At 41.3% G+C, this 23,547-nt stretch overlaps 1 protein-coding gene across 1 annotated transcript in view; it reads left to right on the top strand.

Moving 5' to 3' along the window:
- ELK3 (ETS transcription factor ELK3) overlaps positions 1-23,547 on the top strand; it is a 62,829-nt gene that overhangs the window by 5,744 nt on the left and 33,538 nt on the right. The window contains exon 2 of the mRNA XM_077831994.1: positions 21,144-21,352. Coding sequence (XP_077688120.1) covers positions 21,146-21,352 — 207 coding nt within the window. The 5' untranslated portion in view covers positions 21,144-21,145. The remainder of the gene's footprint in view (positions 1-21,143; positions 21,353-23,547) is intronic.

Here is a 23,547-nt window from a genome sequence, read left to right as displayed (position 1 = left end):
AGATGAGACATAAAGTATACCTTGTGTGTGTACTTTCCTAAAACAATATGCATATTTGTCTTTGTTCAGCATTTACTTAAATGGTTATGTTTACATTTTTATGTCTAATGGTAGCTTCTCCAGAATTAAAGTTTTTAAATGGTTTATCTTTAAAAATAGACTTTAGCTTGGATCCATTTTTGGAAAATACTTTTGTTGGTTTTCTAAACAACATAATATAACAAAAAAAATTCCTGTAACAAGCACTACATTCAATAACATCACTGACCCACTAACTACTGATTAATTCAGTATCATATAATGCCAGTATATGGACCCTATGTGTTCTTCTAGTGAAGTTCTGATTTTTAAAATTATTATAGTGGGACATGCAATCCAGAAATCTATCCTGAAATTGTTGGTCTGTTCAGTTTCTGTAATAGAGATGGCCAGTATCTCCCTGTCTATTTTAAAACTACATACTTCAGTAGCAGCTTTAACTTAAATGATGTACTTAAGAACAAAATGGCCCAAGTGTAGCCCTGGTGTAAGCAGGTAGAACTCCACTGAAGTCATCTTTATCAACTCCAGTGGAGTTACACCTGTTAATACCATATCTGATTTTGACCCACTAGCATTACTGATGCTTTTACAGTCTACTTTATCATAGACTGATACTTACATCCTTCAAGGAGGTATATCCATAAACTGTGTGAAAAAAGTTAACTAGGGACTAGATTCTGTGCCCCATGCTAAGCCTGAGTAGCCACTCTTGCTTACAAATTGACTGTTTAATAATTTGTTCCAGTATCTTTCCAGGTATTGAAGTCAGACTGACCTAATTCCTTTCTGACCTCTTTGTTCTCCCTTTTTATGTTTACCCTTCTCCAGTCCTCTGGGACCTCACCCGTCCTTCATGAGTTCTCAAAGATAATTGCTAATGGTTTCAAGATTGCTTCAGTTAGTTCCTTAAGTAGCCTAGGATGAATTTAATCAGGCTTTGATGACTTGAATACATCTAACTTATCTAAATATTCTTTAACCTATTCTTTCCCTATTTTGGCTTGCATTCCTTTCCTCTTGTTTTTAATATTAATTGTGTTGTGTATCTGGTCACCATTAACCTTGTTAGTGAAGACTGAAACAAAATTGGCATTAAACACCTCAGCCATCTTGATGTCATCAGTTATGAGTTCTCTTTCGTGCTAAGTACAGGACCTACACTTTCTTTGTCTTTCTCTTGCTCCTAATGTATTTAAAGAACCTCTTCTTATTGCCTTTTTTGTTCCTTGCTAAATGTAACTCATTTTGTGCCTTAGCCTTTCTGATTTTGTCTCTATGTGCTTGTGCTATTTTTTTTTTTACACTCCCCCTTAGCCATTCGTCCATGTTTCACTTTTTGTAGGATTCCTTTTTGATTTTTAGGTCATTAAAGAGCTCCTGTTACAGTAGAGGTGGGCAAACTACGGCCCATGGGCCACATCCGGCACACGGGACTGTCCTGCCCGGCCCTTGAGCTCCTGGCCCCTCCCCTGCTGTCCCCGCTCCGCCGCAGGGCTGGCTCCAGCTGGGCATTGTGTCTTCCAGTCCTGCGGCTCTGAGCAGCATGGTAAGGGGGCAGGGAGCGGGGCGGGAGGAGGTTGGATAAGGGGCAGGGAGTCCTGGGGGGCAGCTAGGGGACAGGGAGCAGTCAGGGAGCAGGGGGTGGTTGGATGGGGTACCGGGGGGGCAGTTAGGGGCTGGGGGTCCCGGGAGGGGTAGTCAGGGGACAGGGAGCGGGGGGGTTGGATGGGGCGGAGGTTCGGGGGAGGGGGGCGGTCAGGGGACGGAGGAGGGGGGTGGGGTTGAATAGGCGTGGGCGTCCTGGAGGGGGTAGGGGTGTGGATAGGGGGTTGGGGCAGTCAGGGGACAGGGAACGGGGGGGTTGGATAGGGTGTAGGGTCCCAGGGGGCGGTTAGGGTCCTGGGAGGGGGCGGTCAGGGGGACATGGAGCAGGGGGTTTGGATGGGTCAGGGGTTCTGAGGGGGGCAGTCAGGGGGCGGGAAGTGGGAGGGGGAGGGGGGCCAGGCTGTTTGGGGAGGCACAGCCTTCCCTACCCGGCCCTCCATACAGTTTCGCAACCTCGGGCCAAAAAGTTTGCCCTCCCCTGTGTTACAGCCATGTTGGCCTCTTACAATTCTTCCTATCTTTCCTTTGCATCAGGATAGTTTGCGGTTGTGCCTTTTATATTATCTCAGTGAGCAACTGCCAGCTCTCCTCAACTCTGTTTTCCCTTAGATTTTCTTTTCATGGGACCTTATCTACCAGTTCTTGGAGTCTGTTAAAGTCTGCTTTTTTTAAAATCTGTTGTCCTTATTCTACTGCTCTTACTCCTTCTTTTTCTTATAATCATGAAATCTATTATTTCATGGGCACTTTCACTCCAAATTGCTACCAATTCCTTCCTGTTGATCAGAATCATGTATAAAATGGCTGATCCCCTGGTTACTACTTCCACTTTCTGAAACAAAAAGTTGTCCCCAATACATTTCAAGAACTGATTGTAAGTTCTGTGTTTTGCCATATTACATTTCCAACAGATGCCTGGGTAGTTAAAGTCCCCCATTACTACCGGATCTTGTGTCTGGGATATTTCTGTTATTTGGTGGTCTTTAGTAGACTCTCTACGATGATGTCACCCCTACTTTTTATCTCTTTCATCTTTACGCAGAGACATCAATTGGTCTGCTCTGACCTCCTTCTGGATCTCTGAACAAGTTCATATTTTTGATGTATAAGGCAATACCTCCTCTCTTTTTATCCTGCCCGTCCTTCCTGAACAAGCTATACCCTTTTATAACAATATTCCAGTCATGGAACTTATCCCACCAAGTCTCCATGACACCAATGAAGACTTAATTTAGCTTATATACTAATATTTCCAGTTCTTCCTGTTTATTCTCTTTGCATTTGTAGATCTAAGATATTGAGGAAATTCCTCTGCTGATGTCCCTCTTTTTTCTCCTGTGACCCTATTGTAATTTTCCATGCTCCCCTCTTCCCCCAACATCTAACCCTCCGTTAAGGTTGCCTTTTTTTATGTTTACCTGTGGGCTTTTGTCCCCTGCCCCCTTTGAACCTGGTTTAAAACCTCCTCTCTAGGTTGGTGAGTCTGTGCACGAAGGTGCTCTTCCCCTTCTTGGTCAGGAGACCCTCTTCCCAGAGCAGCATCCCATGGTCGAGGAAGCCAAAGCCCTCTTATCAACACTATCTGCATAGCCGTGCATTCATCTGTAGAATGCACGTGTTCCTGCCTGGGCCCTTACGCTCCATCGGGAGGATGGATCAGAACACAATCTGCATGCCTTCACTCTTGCTTCTGGAGTCCTGTGCTCAGGGTCATACTTAGCAGTATCATTAGTGCTCACATGGACGAGTAACACTGGGTAGTGGTCAGAGGGATGGATGAGCCTCAGCAACCTTTCCGTAACATCTCAGATGTGGGCTGCAGGCAGGCAGCATACCTTTGCAGAAATCACGTCAGGTCAGCAGATGGATGCCTCCGTCTCCTTCAGAAAGGAGTCCCCAACCACCAGCACCCTACACCTACTCTTCCTAAGTGCAGTGACTGTGAGCCTCCCAGCTTTGGGAGCAGGTGGCTCTTCCTCCTCAGCCATTGAGCTCTTCTCCTTGTGTCCTGTTTCCAGTACGATGTACAGTTCATTCACCTCAGTGGACCTGGGTGGGGGTGAAGCACTGTCTATTGCCCAAGGTGGCCAGTAGCCAGTCTCCTCCCTGTACAGCATCCAGTTTTCCTTCTTCCTCTGGTGCTGGTGTAGTCATCTGTAGTTGGCTAACATCCTCCATCCGAGATGTTTCCAATTGTGTCCTATTGATGAAGTCCTCACACTCCTGGATGCTACACTGATGAGGTACCTCTTCCTGCAGCTCTTCTTACCTGTTTCCCGAGGGACTCCACCAACAGACACCTCTCGCACCGGGTCATTGCCCTGTCAGTCTTTCGTCAACAGGGACATGCAGGCCTCAGTCCCAGTAAGTCAAAGCCAGGGCTTGGATGGAAGCCTCCAGGATCAGGATGCCTGTCTGATGCGGGACCCCACAGATGCAGGGAGAGGGAAAGAGCAAGTGGTGGTGTTGGTGATATGCTGTTTTCCTCCCATGGCAGGTTCTTCCTTGTAGAGCAGTAGTTCTCAACCTTTCCAGACTACTGTACCTCTTTCAGGAATCTGATTTGTCCTGCACACCTCAAGTTTCACTTCACTTAAAAACTATGTGCTTACAAAATCAGATATAAAAATACAGATGTGTCACAGCACACTATTACTGAAAGTTTCAGAGTAGCAGCCGTGTTAGTCTGTATCCGCAAAAAGAAAAGGAGGACTTGTGGCACCTTAGAGACTAACCAATTTATTTGAGCACAAGCTTTCGTGAGCTACAGCTCACTTCATCCGATGAAGTGAGCTGTAGCTCACGAAAGCTTATGCTCAAATAAATTTGTTAGCCTCTAAGGTGAAGTGAGCTGTAGCTCATGAAAGCTTATGCTCAAATAAATTTGTTAGCCTCTAAGGTGAAGTGAGCTGTAGCTCATGAAAGCTTATGCTCAAATAAATTGGTTAGTCTCTAAGGTGCCACAAGTACTCCTTTTCTTATTACTGAAAAATTGCTTACTTTCTCATTTTGTCTGTATGAAATTTTAGTTTGCGCTGACTTCGCTAGTGCTTTTTATGTAGCCTGTTGTAAAACTAGGCAAAGATCCAGATGAGTTGATGTATCCCCTGGAAGACCTCTGTGTACCCACAGAGGTACACATACCCCCGGTTGAGAACCACTGTTGTATAGTACCTGCAAGTTAAGTAAAGGGGAAAAAAAAACAACCCTGCTGCCCTGCGTTCCTTCACTGATGAACAAGCCTTAGTCTTGAAGCTGCTTTCATCTCACCAGCCACTGGGTGACTCAACCCTTCTCTCTCAGTCACCTCTTATCACTGCTCTATCCAGTTAAAAACTGCACTGCTCTCACTTCTAAGAGCCCCTGCTAGAAAGGGGGCACTAATTTACCTAACTGCAGGGCAACATAACCAGGACAGTCAGCAACCAAGTCTAGATTTCAAAACACAGCAACCAGCTCAGAGTCCTATCAAACTCAATGGCAAACTCCCAGCAGAGAAAGTGCCTCTTTTGCTCCCCAAATTTAATCAATAGCAGTAAGTTAGAGGTGCCCCAGAGATACGTATCAGTTGGCTAACTCCCTTCTTGAGATGAGGGATAAGGAATCCTTCTGCAGGCCACAAGCCGTTTTGCAACTGCATTTGAACACATACTTAACTCTGAGTATATGACTACTCCTATTAATGTCATGGGACTACTTGCATGCTTTAAGTTAAGCACATGATAAAGTGTTTGCTAGTGTAGCCCTTAGTGGGACTGTAGTAGATCCTGACACTCCTATGCCTGCCCCTACAGGGGCCAAAGGTCTTCCTGGTGTGTCATAGTCCTGTTTCAAAAGCTTGTGTCAGGATATGCAGAGCAACTTCGTGGCGTGCAGAGGATGCTGGTCCCTGTATGAGCTCCCTAAATCCTGTTTCATGGAAGAGAACCATTTCAACCTTGTCTTGGGCTGTCTATGCCAATTTATTATTCCATATCAGAGGGTTCCAAATACAGAGCAGCAACACTGACTCATTTTCTGGGGTTTTTGAAATGTGTACTATCTTAATGTCATACCTCAGGTTTATTAACATCCTAACTGCAAGGGTAATAACAGAGAAAATCCTGTCTCTCTCACCCTTCACAATGTTCTATACCAGTATGCATGGCCCTTTAAAATGTTCCCTGCATTTATTTTTAAACATACTACAGTGTTAGCTGCTAACAGAAATGCTGTTTAAGTCACGTAATGAATCATTGTCACAATCTCCCTAGGCACATGTTTTTCAATCTTTAAAAAATTTTGTAAAATGTATAAAGGGCTCTCTCAGTGTTAACATAGAAGATGGGCTAAGTATTAGCTCTGTGTAAAATGCCAACTTGCAAGATGAAGTTTTTCTTGAAAATACTGGCAAAACCAAACCATAAATAGGAGTTTGTTTAAAACCTAGTATTTTTACATTTGTACAATCATCTACTTAGGATATTTGTTAAAATTATTTAAATATGGTCTTGTAAAAGTTTCACCCTGCTAGTTTTGTGAAACAACTGACGTGCTAATACATCTGCAGAACAGAGATCTATTACAACATACATGTCTCTAGTGGCAGCATTTCACTGTAATATCTCCTCATATCCCTTTATCATCAGTCTGTTCTGTACAAATAGAGTTAATTGAGTATCTTTCAGCCTGAGCTTTCTGAGAAAGGTCCTGGTATGTATTCCAACTATTAAACAATTTATATTGAAATGGTGTTCAGCGGCCCCCTTTGTGCTAGTACAAACAGATTCCAAAAGTTTACAATCTACTTCAGTCAGCTTTTCTGAGCAAAACAATACAGTAATGCCATAGAAGAATGAATAATATTAGAAGTTATATAGAAGGGAGAGACAAATTCTGATCTTAGTTACATTAGTGGAGTCTGGAAAAACTCCACTGACTTCAGAGGAGTAGTTTCAGATTACACTAGTTTAACTGAGATCAGAATCTGGGTTTACCTTCTAGATATAGGGGTCAGATCTTGGCCTTTATGAAGACTGCTTTATCCTACTCTGTTGTCTCAGAGTAGACTTAAAGCTTGTCTAAATGGTCAGTTGAGGAAAATCCTTCAGTGGAGTAGGGCTGGCATAGGGAGCCTAATTACACCACTGCCTTATTCCAGTGATCTCTGTTTGCTACAGGCGCCATGGAGGTTAAAGCTGTTTGCAAATTAGAGCAGCCCCAGGCTACTCTAATGTACAACAGTGGCTGAACTGATCCCCAGTCAGCTCCAAGATTGGGGGAGTACAAAGGTTGCATACATCCCTTTTTGCTATGCAGCATGGCAAGGCCTGAGGATAGTGGCTATAGTCTTTAGATCTTATTTGACGAGAGTGACCGAATACCTCATCCACGATGCAATATACAGTTGCACGAAATAATAATAATATTATATATAATATAATAATAATTAATAATATTCTTGCTGTGTGTCCTGGAAAGCTGCAGAGATGTTAACAGATTAGTTGGTGAACAAATGTAATTTCTAAAGCTTTCGCAAAAAGAAAAGGAGTACTTGTGGCACCTTGGAGACTAACCAATTTATTTGAGCATAAGCTTTCGTGAGCTACAGCTCACTTCATCGGATGCATTCAGTGGAAAATACAGTGAGATTTATATACACACAGAACATGAAAAAATGGGTGTTATCATACACATTGTAAGGAGAGTGATCACTTAAGATGAGCTATTACCAGCCGGGGGGGAGACGGGGACGGGGAAAGAAAACACTTCAATCTCTCTGGTCACTCGATCTCTGACCTAAAAGTCGCAATATTACAACAAAAAGACTTCAAAAACAGACTCCAACGAGAGACTGCTGAATTGGAAGTAATTTGCAAACTGGATACAGTTAACTTAGGCTTGAATAGAGACTGGGAGTGGATGAGTCATTACACAAAGTAAAAGTATTTCCCCATGATTATTCCCCTTCTCCCCCCCCCCCCCCCGCCCCCCCCCCCCCGACGTTCTTGTTAACTGCTGAAAATGGCCCACCTTGATCATCACTACAAAAGGTTTTCTTTCCCCGCCCCCACCCCTCCCCCGCTCTCCTGCTGGTAATAGCTCATCTTAAGTGATCACTCTCCTTACGGTGTGTATGATAAACACCCATTTTTTCATGTTCTGTGTGTATATAAATCTCCTCACTGTATATTCCACTGAATGCATCCGATGAAGTGAGCTGTAGCTCAAGATGCGGCCGGCTCACGAAAGCTCATGCTCAAATAAATTGGTTAGTCTCTAAGGTGCCACAAGTACTCCTTTTCTTTTTGCGAATACAGACTAATACGACTGCTACTCTGAAACCTGTTCTAAAGCTTTGTGATTTAGGCACTTTTTCTATAGTGATGTTTGTGGCAAAAATTTAAGTGATGCTCCTTCCCTCTCTTCTTCATAGTTTGCAGCAACCATGGGAATTGATTTAAGTACACAGGATATTATGAATCCTGGAAGACAATGTCAGATTTTTTTTTTTTTGTTTAAATAACGTACACCTTAAACTGTAACTTATAGCCCACTAGCTATGTTAGTGTTTATATTAATGTATGAAGTGAGAGACAAGATGCTGGGTGATAACTGTAGATACCTGTAGGTCTTATCAGCGTGCTAGGTATGTGAAAAATGGTACAGACTAAGAGATAAGTAAGTTATTTCATTAGGCTTCAGCATTAGCACTAGAGCAAACCAGAACCTGGATAGCTTTTGGCATAACAGAACTTTTGTGGATCAATTTTGTATCTGAGAAAGGGAGAAGGAAACTAATATTCTTGGAATTTGAGACATATGGGAGTACATACCAGTGATTCTTAATTTAGGGCTAGATTTTTAACCCATTACTCATTCTGGTGAACAGTTAGTCACAGGACTAATCCTATGGAAACCAGCAACTGTGGGTCTTGACTACTCCTGTGAGTAACTGCTCACCAATGTGAATAAGGGATTCATGATTTTGGATTAGTCTATAATAGCTATCAAAGGAACATCAGCTATTTTTTTAGGAGACTCTGTGTATGCAAATGTTTATATATGTATACAAATTGCCTTTTACTAAATCAGACCATGCAATTTTTAGTATAATCATACAACTAAATCCCAGTGCAACGAGTAAGTACACAGGTAACCTGCTTGTGCTATTTTATAATTTTATGATTCATCTTTCTTAAGCCAACACATTCTGAAAAACCAATTTACGGAAGAGGGGTAGCTAAATCTGCCAACATATGTTGCCATCAGCTCACTATGTTTCAAGTGTCAGTCTCATCTTCAAACTAAGCCAAAACTAAATTACTAGAATTGCATTCCCTTTCCTTTTGACCATATCCTTTTCTAGACAAAGTATTAAGAGACCTGTTCGTTTTCCTGAGTTTCTAGTAAAAGACAAGTCAGTTAAGAGTGGAGGATTGGTTTAAAAATAAAAATATTGTATAAAAATAGCAGTAAATATACAGGGAACATTTACAGTATTGATAAACGTATTAAAAATGCATTTCGTCATTGTAGTCATCAATATCAATTATAAAAAGCTTCTTTTTCTGTACCTTGTCACAAAATTGGAAGCTTTTAAACACTAGTTAAAGTACAGGCTCACCGGTAAAGAAGTCATATTTACTTTTAGGAGTAAGCGTCATTGGATATGTTGAGTAAACTCCTCAGAAGTAGCATCTGCACCTGCAAACAAATATCTAAATACGTGGCAATAACACTGCCTTTATCTAGCTGTTTTCCCACTGCATGTATATTTTTTTCAACATTTAAAATGGAGACTTTCAAAGATTTTATATAACGGAACAAAATAATTATAACTGAGCCCCACTGACACAGGCAAAAATGTAACAAAGAAATTCATATGGGGAGAATAAAGATACAGGGCTGCCTTTGAACCTGGAAGTCCCTTGGATTGCAACCTAGTGCATTGCCAACATGCAACAGATGTACACCATATGATCAGCTGAAGGAAATATAAGGAGTCTGTATTAATTTTACATTTATCCCAAGGTGAATGTTTGGAACCATTATAGATTTATGCACTTCTGTTTATGGGTAAGCCTTAGAAATAGTTAAACACATTGTTTATTAAAGCCCTTAACAGGGAGGAAAAGGCCACATTCCTTCATGTTAAGGGCTTTATATTCCATTCTTGTTAAGGCTGCTTTTTGAGGCTTACCCTTTTGGGTGTCTCTACTCTGAAGACAGTCACATCATAGGGGTTCTGTCGTCACACCTCAGTGTGGCAAGGGACCAAGCCTGTGGAACTCATAGACATCTGCCTCAGTCCATCCCTCTCTACTTTTAAACATCTATTGAAGATGTTGCTTTATCAGAAGTGTTTTTCTTCTGCAACTGCTAGTCCCCATGTATGTACCCTTCCTTTTTAATTATGTAGATTTGTTATTTAATAATGTATTTGGAGTGGCTGTTGTCTATTTTGTGCTGTTTTAATTGTTTTTGTCTGATAAACTGTAGAGAGCCCAAGTGACTGGTGGTGATTTTTTTTTGGGGGGGGGGGGGAGGAAGATGCTCTGTAAATTATTAAATTAAATTCTTATTACAAGATCCTACAAAAATAAAAGTTAAGGAAAAACTATTTAGTTGCTTATACATGAGTGGTGAAGCATGCTTATCTCATGTAACACTGCTGAGCACTGCAGGCAACAAAGCCTTGTGTCTTTTGACACACCCTTAAAACACCTTAATTGTGTGGCAGTATTACTGCTCTTTTGAAGCCATCTCAGAACTTCTGTGTTGGGTCAATCTTTAACTTTTTCTAATGTTTCCACTGGGTGGTGCTGCAGGAATTCCTACCTTTTGACTTGAATCTTTATTTCCCAGAAAGACACCTCTAAAATATAATAGAAGGAAGTCCTGATTTAGAAAGTTTTTGCAGTTTCAACACAATAGAAAAATTCTGAGGATGCTCTAGCAGGAAACCTTCCAGTTGCGGGATATGGAAAAATTACCAACACACTCACTATATTGTGTACAAAGAGTTCCCTAAAGTGCTGTGGGTGTGTACTGCAGCATAAGTTAGTTCTATTGCCATTTACCAGAGAAAGTTCTTCATCAAGTTAATACACGTATATTTACACGTTTACTTGCTAGCTTATTTTTTCAAGGTCAGTTAAATTAGTAGTAAGATCTCCTTTGCTGAATATTTGACAAAATTTCTACGTAAACAAACTGATATTTGTTTTTTCTTCATTTTGGCAGAAATACTAACTTTTCACTGACCACATCCTATTTGACATCCTTGAAACATAACTGTTGAGAAATATAATTTGAAGATTGACTCAGACTTTTGCCTTTTTCTTTTACAATGTTCCTGTGCAGCCGTTTGGATAGTACTCGCCACTTTCTTTAACCTCTCATGATCTATTGATTGTTACACAAACCAATATCAAGGGAAAAATGTAATGATTTTGCTAATTATTCTAGAAACACAACCTGTCTCAAAATCAACATCAGCTCAAATTTGCATCTGGAGTCGTGTGTAAAACAAATATACCTGACTAATTTTAATATTATCAAGAACAATATTTATTTTCCCTTTCACAACTGGCATGTTTCTTATGTTTGCAATTAAATTAAAAAAAATTGGCATAAGCAAAGCATCTGAAAGTTGTTAACTTTCGATATAGATGTTCACCATTGCACTAGGTTTATAAATTGAAAATATATAGATAAGATAAATGAGCTAGAAATTACATTTGTCTGTATTTTTCTCTAAAAATATTCATTTATTTTAAGCGCTGAGTGTTAGTTACAATAAATTGAAAGATTTTGGTCATTTCAGTGAAAAATTAATTCTTTTTAAACTTGCATAATGATTTTTTTCCCCTGCTAGACATTGTCTTGTTTAAAAAATTTACTCAACTCTCTCATCATTTCTTGTATCCAGTAACTACATCAAAAAACAAAAGAACCTTATCAAAATAATGTAATTTAACAGCAAAATAGCCATGTTCTTTTGCAAGCTAATGCAGTCATCTTCTCAAGGGTTAAAACAAACCTGAGACACTTAGCAAAATAAAACCAGAGCTGCGATTACAAACTGGGACAGATGTAGGAGGCCAGGTTTCCTGTGGCCCATTTTCCAGTTTCCTGCCTGTAACCTGCAGAAATAGAGGAAGCTGAAAGCTAACGTGAATGAGACCTAACAATGCACAGCGTCACTCCGCTCAGAGAAACGTGCTCTTAGCCAGAATTAGGATACAAAGGCAATAAACACACAAAAAATATACCCTCTTTTTCCAGACCAGTTGAAAAGAAGAAAGACATCTGTTTAAAGAGAAATGCGTGTGCCTGCAAAACAAGTACTTTCCTGTATGAGACATAAATACGCGTGTGTGCATGGGAGGGTGAGAGGTGGCTGGGTGAGCGTGTGTAGTAGTTGTATGTTTTGCAGCTGCTCTGGTTGCAAAAGGATTTGGTAATTTCTTAATGTATTTAGTGAAATTAATTGCCCTGCTCTGGCTAGGCCTGTGTTTTAATCTTTTTCATGTACATATTTGACCACTGTTAGCCATTCCAAGCTTTGCAGACTTAACTGGCCTCTGATAGACTGTGCAGCCTCTGTGGTTTTCCATTCAACCTCCCTGACTAATCTGTTCACCCAGGTTCCATACCTTGATTTTTGCTTTCAGTCCCAGGCCGCAGTGGACTTTCTAAAGTCAGTAGGAGCTGCTTTTGACCTTAGTGGATATGCAGAATCATGTCCACGGACTTTAAAATTTACACGAATTCCTAGGGACTTACTAAGATCTGTAGCAGCTCCTACTGCCCTAGAAAGTCCAGAGAGAGGCAAACCTAGGAGTGGAAGAAAAAATCAGCTGCAAAGCCAAGGAGTATGGAGAGCTCCTGAACACCACAGGGTTTCCTGCTTTCTGTCTCCTAATTACTCTGTGGAGTTTCTATCTCCCCCTATCCCAGAGTCCCACAGATCTTAATATTGCCACAAAATATCCTACTGTCTGCCGCCCAGTTCATGTCATTAACATTTAAACAAAGATAAGGTGACTGCTCAATTTAATCTTAACTCTGAATTTCCTGTGTTTCTAATGGTTGTTTTTTGACAACAGCAACATTCTTGTAAGGTGGGGGCTTTGTTCTTGTTTCATTTTTTTACCCTCAAATTACTGATATGTACTCTCAGTCTTAACTCCAATTTGTTTACATTTTTGTTTGGAAACTAATATAAATTGTCTGGAATGAGCAATGTTAATACAGCACAATGGGGATGTGTGTGTGTGTTTAAATATATAATAAATGCTGTTGTATCTCCTGAGCATTTCTGAGAATAGGCAGTTTGGTAGGCATCTTTCATAATATTTATCAAAGTCCTGTCTGTGTACTCTAAAGTGGGTTCCCAATCACTGGCACATAGTGTCAGCATTGGTATTCTAGGCTCCTCTTTCCTATCTTAGTGGTGAACCTCAAGTTCGGGCCTCAGCACTGTGCACCTATTCATTTCTCACTCAGTCTGGTAAACTGTGATAGTTGCTTGAGAAGTTTGTGGATCCCTGTTTTATACAGATTATTCCTTTGCCATAAAATATTCTATTTCCAAGTATAATTTTTTGGCAGCCAGTTGTTATACCAATAATTATTTTTATCAATGGAGATTGTGTTCATTGGGGGAAAATTTATTAGACTGTTCAGCTCAAGCTAATACTTCTAACATCACTGGGTGATTTTGTCCCTTCCACAACTGTACTACATCAGAAACCCCTACATGTAAAGAACATTAAGGTTGCAAAGTCAAACACTCAAAAGTTAAAAGAAAAGGAGTACTTGTGGCACCTTAGAGACGAATCAATTTATTTGAGCATAAGCTTTCGTGAGCTACAGCTCACTTGCATCCGATGAAGTGAGCTGTAGCTCACGAAAGCTTATGCTCAAATAAATTGGTTAGTCTCTAAGGTGCCACAAATACTCCTTTTCTTTTTGAGAATACAGACTAACACGGCTGCTACTCTGAAACCACTGAAAAGTTAGGAATGCCAGAATTAAGGTTGCCAGTACAACCTTAATTCAGCCCCCTTGTGCATATGCATTATTATACATTCTTTAATTATTTGATCACATACAATATTTTCCACAGAGCCCCTGACTCATTCAGTGCACAGCATAGATGTTGTTCATTGAATAGTTACATGTCAGTATTTCTTTTTATACTCATCATTCAATGTGTGGTCGCAGGCATTATTTATTATACACTATTCAAACCTTGCACTGAGTAAAAAATTATTAATTTCTGGGTTTGCTGAGCAAAATTAAGAATTCCCATGGGAAATTCTGACATTTCAGCATTTGTTTTTTTCCCAAATTGGGACAAAAAGTGGATTTTTTTTTTTTTGTGGAATGGAAATTTTCAAAATTTTGATTCAGAAATGTCAAAATAAAAATGTTTTGACATATTGAATTGAAAGTAAACATTGACATTGCCAAAGTCAAAATGTATCAAAATGCTTTTTTTCAAGTTAGTTCAATATTAAACTACATTGTCCCACAGTGGCTCATTGCGTCCTAGGAACTATAATTTGGGAGCTCGATGCCACCATTTCCCTATCTGGGCTAGGCTTCCTGGCTTGATGGCATCTTCCGTAGTGCATGCAGAGCCATCTGACCATGATGCACCATGTTGGTCGATTAGGGGGAAATCCACATTGCATTATGGGAAGGTGTAGTTCTCCGGGGAGTCCAGCCCATAGGAGAGAATGGGGGTCCCAAATAATGATTTGAAATGATTTGAAACAACATGTTTCGGCTTAGTTCAAAAACCAAAATATTCCAATTTGGGTCAAACCCACCCAAAATGAAATATTTCATTTAGATTTTCCTGACAGAAAATTGAAAATTTTCAGCAAAAATTTTGATTTTGCAGAAACTGCATTTTCTGTTGGAAAATAATTCTGACAGAGATTCCCAACCAGCTCTACTAATTTCCTCTGGCTTTTCTGTGGGGCTCTTATTGTAGCAAAATAGATTCTGCTTAATAGTAAACCTGTTAATAACAACATTCTGCCTGGAACCGATTCGGTCCAGTTGACTAGAATGTTAATTGGTCAGGATATTGGCGACAGGCATGCCAACTATTGACAACTCCTTTGTGGAAAGCCCAGGCCACCCAGAGGTTTACAGGGCTGCAGCCAGGGGAGGAAGCTCTGGTACATATGGAACGCAGGCAGGTTGCAGGCAGGGCAGGCGGGAGGCTGGATGGGGTGGCTTTCCACAGGAAGCAGGGTGCTGGTGGCCATGGGGCTGCATTGTACCTCTCCCAGTGCTCTCCTTGTGCTGGGTTCCGCCCTGGCGCTGTGGGTCCAGGCTCAGCACATTCTAGTACCCCTGCTCCCTATAGAGAGCCCTGTCCACAGGCACGCTAGTGGGATTGCAGTCAGGGAAGGAAGTGCATGGACGTACCAAGCTTGGGCCTTCAGTGCCAGGGCAGAATGCAGCCCGGAGAGTGCAGGGAGAGGTGTTGTGCAGCTGTAATGCTTCCTTCCCTGGCTGCAGCCCCGCAAACCTGTCTGCGGTTGGTGCTCTGCATGTCCCAGCGTTTCCTTCCAGAGCCACAGCGCTGGAACGAAGCACTGGGATTTGCTGAGCACTGACTGCAGGGAGGTTTGCGGGGCTGCAGCCAGGGAAGGTATGTTCCTTGGCTGCAGCCCCACAAGGTGCCTTTTTGCTTATTGGCAACCGTCGATTAATAGCAACTTTTGACTCTCCACCGAGGGGTTGCTAGTATTTGGAATCTACTGTACTGTATCTTAATTCTTTACAAACATTAATGAAATCATCTTTGCAGTGCCTGAGAGGTGAAATGCTATTATGCTCATTTTACACATGGCCACTGAGGGACAGAGACAGAAGCCAAAATTGACTAGAGGGGATGGACACCTATGCTTTGCCAGTAGATTTCACAGCTATTTGCTAGACAGCAAAGGAATGATTAGACTATTCCAGGTTCTGCGGGGGAGTGTTCTATGGGGATTACAGACCCTTTGGACTCTGTCACCCCCAGCCTTTCCCTGCCCTATTCCCTCCCCGCTGCTATCCCCCTGCTCCTTTCCGCCTCTTCCACAGCTCCATATATTCTTCCTTAACCACGTCCTTGGAAACAGTTGACCCATTTTATTTAAAACTTTAAAAAAAATAATAATAAAATCATCCCGAGGCAGATGGCCGGCATGGAAAATTTCAGCCTGTACAGTTTAAGTTTGTGGAAGTTACAAGCAACTGGAAACAGGGTTTTATAATGGAAACTGTTGGGCAACCTTAGCTATAGTTGTCACTACCTGTACCACCTATAATACATGCTCTTGGTCAGGACTGAAGGGTCAGGAATCTGCTGCAGCAAACACACTTCTAAACCAGTTAAGGTCCAATTAATCTTTCCTCTGATATAGAGAAGAGGATGTAGTCCAGCTCTAAAAGCAAAGAAAGGCACATTGTGGGTCTTAACTGTTCTAGTAATATGATTTATGTCATCATGATTGTGAAGGTTGTGTTGGTGTTTTCATAACCCCTTACCCTTCTTAATTTCTTCAATTGAAATTTTGTCTTCAAGATTTTAGCCCAGGAGATTTGTTTTACAAAAGTCTAAAACAGTTTAATATATTTTTAATTTCCCAGAGTGAAAGAAGTTGATGATTTCAGATGCTTTTTATCATTTCAAAGAGGCACCAGATGTAAACTTAAATTGTGCAGGATATTTCTTTATATTGTATATTATTAATTATAGGGGAGAAACTCAAATAAAAATGTCAGGTTTCAGAGTAGCAGCCGTGTTAGTCTGTATTCACAAAAAGAAAAGGAGTACTTGTGGCACCTTAGAGACTAACCAATTTATTTGAGCATAAGCTTTCGTGAGCTACAGCTCACTTCATCGGATGCATTTATATGCTCAAATAAATTGGTTAGTCTCTAAGGTGCCACAAGTACTCCTTTTCTTCAAATAAAAAATGTATTTTTAACAATATGGTTATGAGCCTGCTCCCTGTGTAATAAAATAAACAGATTTTTTAACTCCTTGGGCTAGTGTATATATGTGAGAGTCAGATGAATAGAGCTACATGATTAAGCAGAATGTCTTGGATAAATCCACCATGGAGGGCTAAATACTTATTTATCCAATAGACAGGGGTGAAAGTAATTTAAAGGACTTACCGGTACTCTGGAGTCCTGAGCAGGGGGCGTGGCCTCAACTGGAAGAGGCGTGGCCTCATCAGGAAGAGGCGGGGCCGAGCCCTTTAAATCGCCCCCAGAGCTACCAGCTGCAGAAGCAGCTGGGAGCCCCAGGACTCAGAGGCGATTTAAAGGGCTCCGGCTGCCGCTACCACAGTGGAGCTCCGGGCCCTTTAAATCACCGCCAGAGCCCTGCTGCCGCAACCCTGGGCTCCAGCAGCTGGGAGCGCTTTAAAGGGCCTGGGGCTCCCCGCAGCAGCCGGAGCCCCTGGCCTTTAAAGCGCCGCCGGAGCCCTGTTGCCACTACCCCCGGGGCTCTGGCAGTAGGGCTCTGGTGGCTCTTTAAAGGGCCAGGGGTTCCAGCCTCTGCGGGGAGCCCCAGGCCCTTTAAAGCGCTAGCCGGGGGAAGCCGGTCCAGTCCAGCACGGCGTATTGGCTCTTGCCAGTACGCCAGACCGGTCCAGACCGGACTGGCTTACTTTCACCTCTGCCAGTAGACTATATCTGTTTTAAAGGCACGTGATGTAACTTTAAATATCTGTATTTTTATATGTGTTTATACCCTTTTTCTTACCCTGCACTGGGTAAAAAAGGATTTGTATAAAAATACATAAAATTTGCATAAAAATATATGTAACCGAATAGATGCTGTGCCTTTAATTCTAAATATATGTTTTATATTTAACTTAACAACTGGTTTGTTGAAAAGACTGGGATGGCTCCCCATGACAACATGGACCTCTGCCCTCTGTCGTAGACTTTATTATTGTTACATTGCACATCTGGGAGTCGTCCGCTATGTATTCCTGCCTTTTGTGTTCAAATTGAATTTCCAAATGTAATGGATAAATGAGGCCTTTGCAGTCATAAGAAAAAGGACAAATTTGGAAAACCCCTTTTGGTGTGTGTGCTTTGAAATGATTTAGACCAAAGCAAATTCCCAATTTTATTTTGCCTCCCCCCTAAAAATATTCACTAAATTCTCCAGTATCTTTAGCTGACTCAGTAAATTAACTTTGGTGAAGAATAAATTATTTATTTTTGTCATTAAATATTCTACATGCAGTTTCATTTTGTTTATCATAGGACGTAGTGGATTGTTTTTCTAGTGAGTGAAAAGCAACAGACATTAATTAGCACCCTGATATATATGAGTGAAGAGGAAAACCTAAAGTTCAGTGAACTGCTTATACAGGTACATACAGTCTCACATGGTTGAATAGCTAGAAGCCTTGTGCCATCTTGTGGCAGTCACACCAAACAGAACTGTAGAGCTGTAAGCCCGATAAACACACTGGCTGCACCGTAGAATAATATTAGAACCTTAGTGATTTAGACCCTACTAATTTTGTTTTGGAGATAATTTCTTTTGCTGGACTTAGATGTAGACAATGGATACTCCTAAAAATCCAGTAAACTTGATATGCATCCGATGAAGTGAGCTGTAGCTCATGAAAGCTCATGCTCAAATAAATTGGTTAGTCTCTAAGGTGCCACAAGTACTCCTTTTCTTTTTGCGAATACAAACTAACACGGCTGCTACTCTGAAACTTGATAATACTGGAATTCTTATATCTGTATCAGATATGTGAAACAAGGTCAGAATTAAACAAGCAATTAAGCAAGTGCTAAAAAGAAAATAATATGGCATTAGTGGCTTTTCCACTCCTTTCCCCCCCTGATTTAGGGATAGCAACTAATTATCTATTTGGATACCTAGAGCAACAGTCACAAAAGCCTGAATGACTAGGCCTGATACTTATACCAATGGTTAGAGGTAATATTTACATGCTGAGACATTTCAGAATTACTGAAAATGAGAAAAACCCTGCTTATTTATTTTCTAGTTTAAAGGTCAATTGAAAATGAAATTTTGATTGTAAAAATAGCCTGACCTTCAATGTTAACAATCCTGAATCGTGATTTGTGTGTGCACACATATGGCAAATCAGAATATTGGCTCTCTGAAATGTCCTAGTTCTTCTGTTACTATATAAGCAATAGAAGAGAGGGTTTTATAAAAGGAAGTGGCTGTCTACACTGTGACACCCACAAAAATTAATATGCAGTAATTGAAGGTGTGAATTTGAAGTGGATTAGTTAAACTGTATTTAATCCCTGCATGATGCTTTTATTCAGAATTAAAGTGGCCTTGAATCACTTTCAGAGTGAGTTAAAGTAAACTGAATTAAGGCCACTTTAATTCTGGGATGTATTAGCAGGAGTGTTGTAAGCAAGACACGAGATGTAATTTTTCCAATCTACTCCGTGCTGGTTAGGCCTCAGGTGGAGTATTGTGTCCAGTTCTGGGCGCCACATTTCAGGAAAAATGTGGACAACTTGGAGAAAGTCAAGAAGAGCAACAAAAATGATTAAAGGTCTAGAACACATGACCTATGAGGGAAGATTGAAAAAATTGAGTTTGTTTAGTCTGGAAAAGAGAAGACTGAGAGGGGACATGATAACCGTTTTCAAGTACATACAAGGTTGTTACGAGGAGGAGGGAGAAGAATTGTTCTTAACCTCTGAGGATAGGACAAGAAGCAATGGGCTTAAATTACAGCAAGGGAGGTTTAGGTTGGACATTAGGAAAAACTTCCTAACTGTCAGGGTGGTTAAGCACTGGAATAAATTACCTAGGGAGGTTGTGGAATCTCCATCATTGGAGATTTTTAAGAGCAGGTTAGACAAACACCTGTCAGGAATGGTCTAAATCAGGGGTTTTCAAGCTTTTTCTTTCTGAGCCCGCACCCATCCCTCCCACAACATGCTATAAAAACTCCACAGCCCACCTGTGCCACAACAACTTTTTCTCCATGTAAAAGCCAGGGCGAGCATTAAGGGGCAGGAAGCAGGGCAATTTCCTGGGGCCCTACGCCACAGGGGAAACCGTAAAGCTACATTGCTCAGGCTTTGTCTTCAGCCCCAGGTGTTGGGGCTTGTGGCCACAGGCTGTGAGTCTAATGCCAGCCATGCTTGACGGATACCCTGGTTGAGAACCACTGGTCTAGATAATACTTAGTCCTACCGTGAGTGCCGGGGCATGGACTAGATGACCTCTCGAAGTCCCTTCCAGTCCTATGATTCTATGAATGAGGGTGTTCAGACAGAAGTTTGATGTGGTTTAATTAATCCACTTCAAATTCACATTTTTAGTTAATTTGGATTATTTTCCTAAATCACTTTTTAAAATGGGATGTACTCTTCCAACTGACTTAGGGCCCTTCTGAAATTTTTCTCCTAGCTGCCAGCTCCACCTGAGATACTGAAGGGCAAGATACTTCTTACATAACTGATGGAATGTTTAAGGTGAATCACTTTGGGGGAATTATTTTACACTTCCCAAGTGTGCTAGGCTCCTTACATTGCAGATAAAATGGTCCCTGCTCCAAAGAGCTGACAGTCCAAGTGCAGACATAATGCAACAAAGGAGGTGACAAAGCAGCAGAGAAAGAGGATTGGTGAGGAAGGAGAGGGATTACAGCAATACGATTATGCAGTCACTATGGTAAGGCAGGTCACCTCACAGCAGCATGTATGTTTAGTTAAATGAATAGAAAAATGAATTTAATTCCTGTCTCCCTTCTTGTGGTCCTTGCAATATCAGGAGGTTTTCCTGAAGAGAGGGTAGTAGCCTGGGAGTGAATTCTGAGAGCAGGAACCAGCATAGAGATGGAAAAGCAGGCTGATGAAGTATCAAGACTGGCGTCATTAGTGGGGGAAAGGTGACAAAGATGCAGTGAGATTATGTAGGCAGAGGCAGAGTTATGGAGGGCATTGTAAATGAGGCTAAATTTAAACATGATGCAGTGGATATGGGGGAGACAGTAGAGGAGTTCAAAAAGGCAAGTGACCAGTCAGATTGATGGGCAAGAAGACTATTTTTAGAGGCCATGTTTTGTATGGATTGTAAAGGAGCAATGTCGGAACAAGAAAGCCAGAGAGAGGTGGTTGATGCAGGAAATAAAATGGGAAGTGCTAAGGGCCTGGAAATGACACGGGGTTTATATGAACCACATGTACAGTGTTTTACTTTCCCTTCACTCCGGTGTGTATGTTTTAGCAAAAATTAACAGGGGGAAAAAGAATGCTACAACTAGATTTGTGACGTGGGAGTGCCGGTCTTCTGTATTTTTGTGCTTAGAATTATTTTTTAGTGCCTTTCACCTTCCTTTGCCAAACTGTTTTTTAGCTGTGTAGAATGAATCCTACATGAAGATTAGGGCTGAGATGAACCTAGAGCTTAAATCTGTGCTACTGAATGCCTTTCACACAGTGTTGTCTTTTGTCCATTGTAGGTATGGAGAGTGCAATCACACTGTGGCAGTTCCTATTGCAATTGCTGCTGGATCAGAAACATGAGCACCTGATCTGTTGGACATCCAACGATGGGGAATTCAAGCTACTCAAAGCAGAAGAGGTGGCCAAGCTGTGGGGACTCAGAAAAAACAAAACTAATATGAATTATGATAAGCTGAGCAGAGCACTCCGATACTATTATGACAAGGTAAACATGGTTATTCTGAAGCAGATTAAGAAAACAGAAGCAAAACCGAATGGACTAATTGAGAGATGCAAATAATATTTTACCTTTATGTAGATGCTTTCATTCTTAAAGATCCCAAAACAAAATTTATAAATAGAGCACCATTGAAGGCAGCCACCTCTGGGTGGAGTGACAACTAATCGGCACTCAGTAAACCACTGCACAATACTAGAGTGAGGGAGGAGGAGAAATTTTGGCCAACACCCTCTGTAACTGTTGACAACAATGAAATGGCTGTTTATTATAAAGAGAGACTGGTGATCACAGCATATTTAGGACTTTCTCCAATGAAGATCAGTGATGGAGCGTAGCAATGCTGTAATTATAACAGTTATAATAGTGGCTTCACTGCCAGGCTAACTTTAAAAATGGTGAACACACACACACACTCTCTCTCTCTCTCTCTTACTTTAAACATTGAGGTTAAGATTTTCAAAGCCAACTAAGGGACACACATGGTTGAGACACACATGAGGTTTTTGGGCAATAATTTGATAGTCTCACCCTATCATTTCTACAAAATGTTTTGAGTTTAAGAACTGCCAGTGACAGTGTGCAGTAAATGGCAAGTCATAAAGGGCATGATATAATGACCATTGAAATCAATGAGGGGAGGGTGTCTTTCAATTCACTTAATAGATTGGGCCCTAATTCTTTTGGTTTGCAATGCCGTGAACATTAATCTCTTGAAACACTTTTAGAATGCCTGTGGCTATGCTATTGTACTGCACAGGAGTTTCATTGTAATTGTCCACTAATGAATGCCCACTTTTTCTTAAGTAGTATTTACATTTTATGTAAAATCATCTTGTGAAACTCTGTGTTGATTTAAGTAATAAGCTAGATTACATGTTGGGTGTAATTTGGTTATAAAACAGACATAAGTGGTAAAGTACTGCAGCATGCACCAATCTGACATTTTTATGGATGTGCAGAAAAAGTGTAATTTACAACAAGAAAAGCAACTAACAGCAAGGTGCATTGTTATTGTTGTTGTTATTAGTATTATGTAACACCTGCGAGCCCCAGTCATAGCCCATTGTGCTATGCACTATACAAGCACAGAACAAAAAGACAGAGCTTTGTAAGATAAAACATGTATGAACAGGTGGTGTTCTCACCCCATTCCAGGTAAAGCCTGCACAAGCTGCAGACTGTGAAACTTACTCCCATTCCCAGTGTTATCTTTAGTGATCTCCCACATCACAATGACAGAGCATAAACCTCAGTCCAAGCTTCCTGCTCAAAGTCTAGCTGTTCCTAGGGTTTCTTGCACATTCTCTCTATCTCTGCCTCTCGTTCGCTCTGAACAGAGAGTCACATCCTCCTCTTCTATATTCTGGTAGAATTAACTATGTAAGATGAGTCAGCAGAATTTACATTGAAGCTTTATGCAAGGCTCTAACTTTTGATAAGAGGGTGGGTTAACAGAAGTGTAGGCGCCAACTCCCTTGGTGCTCTGGGGCTTGAGCACCCACGGGAAAAAAATAGTGGATGCTCTGCACGCATTGGTGGCCCTGCCGATGAGCTCTTCCCCCTCCCTCCCAGCATCTCCAGCCTGCGGTGGATCAGTTGTTCAGTGGCGAGCAGGAGGCGCTGGGGAGGGGAGGGGGCAGAGTGAGGGCGGGGGCGGAACGGTGGCAGGGCCCAGGGTGGAGCCTGTGAACAGAAGAGCTTTGCATCCATTTGCAGAATTCCAGAACCTTTCATTCTAGTATGACTACAGCTTTCCCGGCTTTACCGATCATGCTTTTCCTGCTAGTCCCCCATCACATATGAAATTATGCACTTATGACATTTACTCCATGCACTTGCTCATATGTGCTTACTTACCAACTTACATCATTTACCTTCCTACTGGATTTGATCCAAAGATTTCTATGGATGTGGCATCCACTTACATACGACTTAGATTTTGCGCTTTGTATCTGTGCTGGAAATTCAGTGACCTTATTGAGTATAATACGTTCCGGTTGACAGCTGGTATGTATTTATGCTATTCTGTAGTGTATGTCAACATCCCCAGAGGTCAGCTTCACACCGAGAATGTAGGCATAGATTTGGCCCGGTGTTCTCACTGCTGATAATGTGCCAAAATATCTGCTGGGTAGCTTCATCTACGGATGTTTTTCAACCACTCTGTCAAAATGAAATCC

The sequence above is a fragment of the Eretmochelys imbricata genome, chromosome 1, assembly GCF_965152235.1.
Source record: "Eretmochelys imbricata isolate rEreImb1 chromosome 1, rEreImb1.hap1, whole genome shotgun sequence".
Lineage (NCBI taxonomy): Eukaryota > Metazoa > Chordata > Testudines > Cheloniidae > Eretmochelys > Eretmochelys imbricata.
This window is presented reverse-complemented; position numbering and strand designations above follow the sequence as displayed.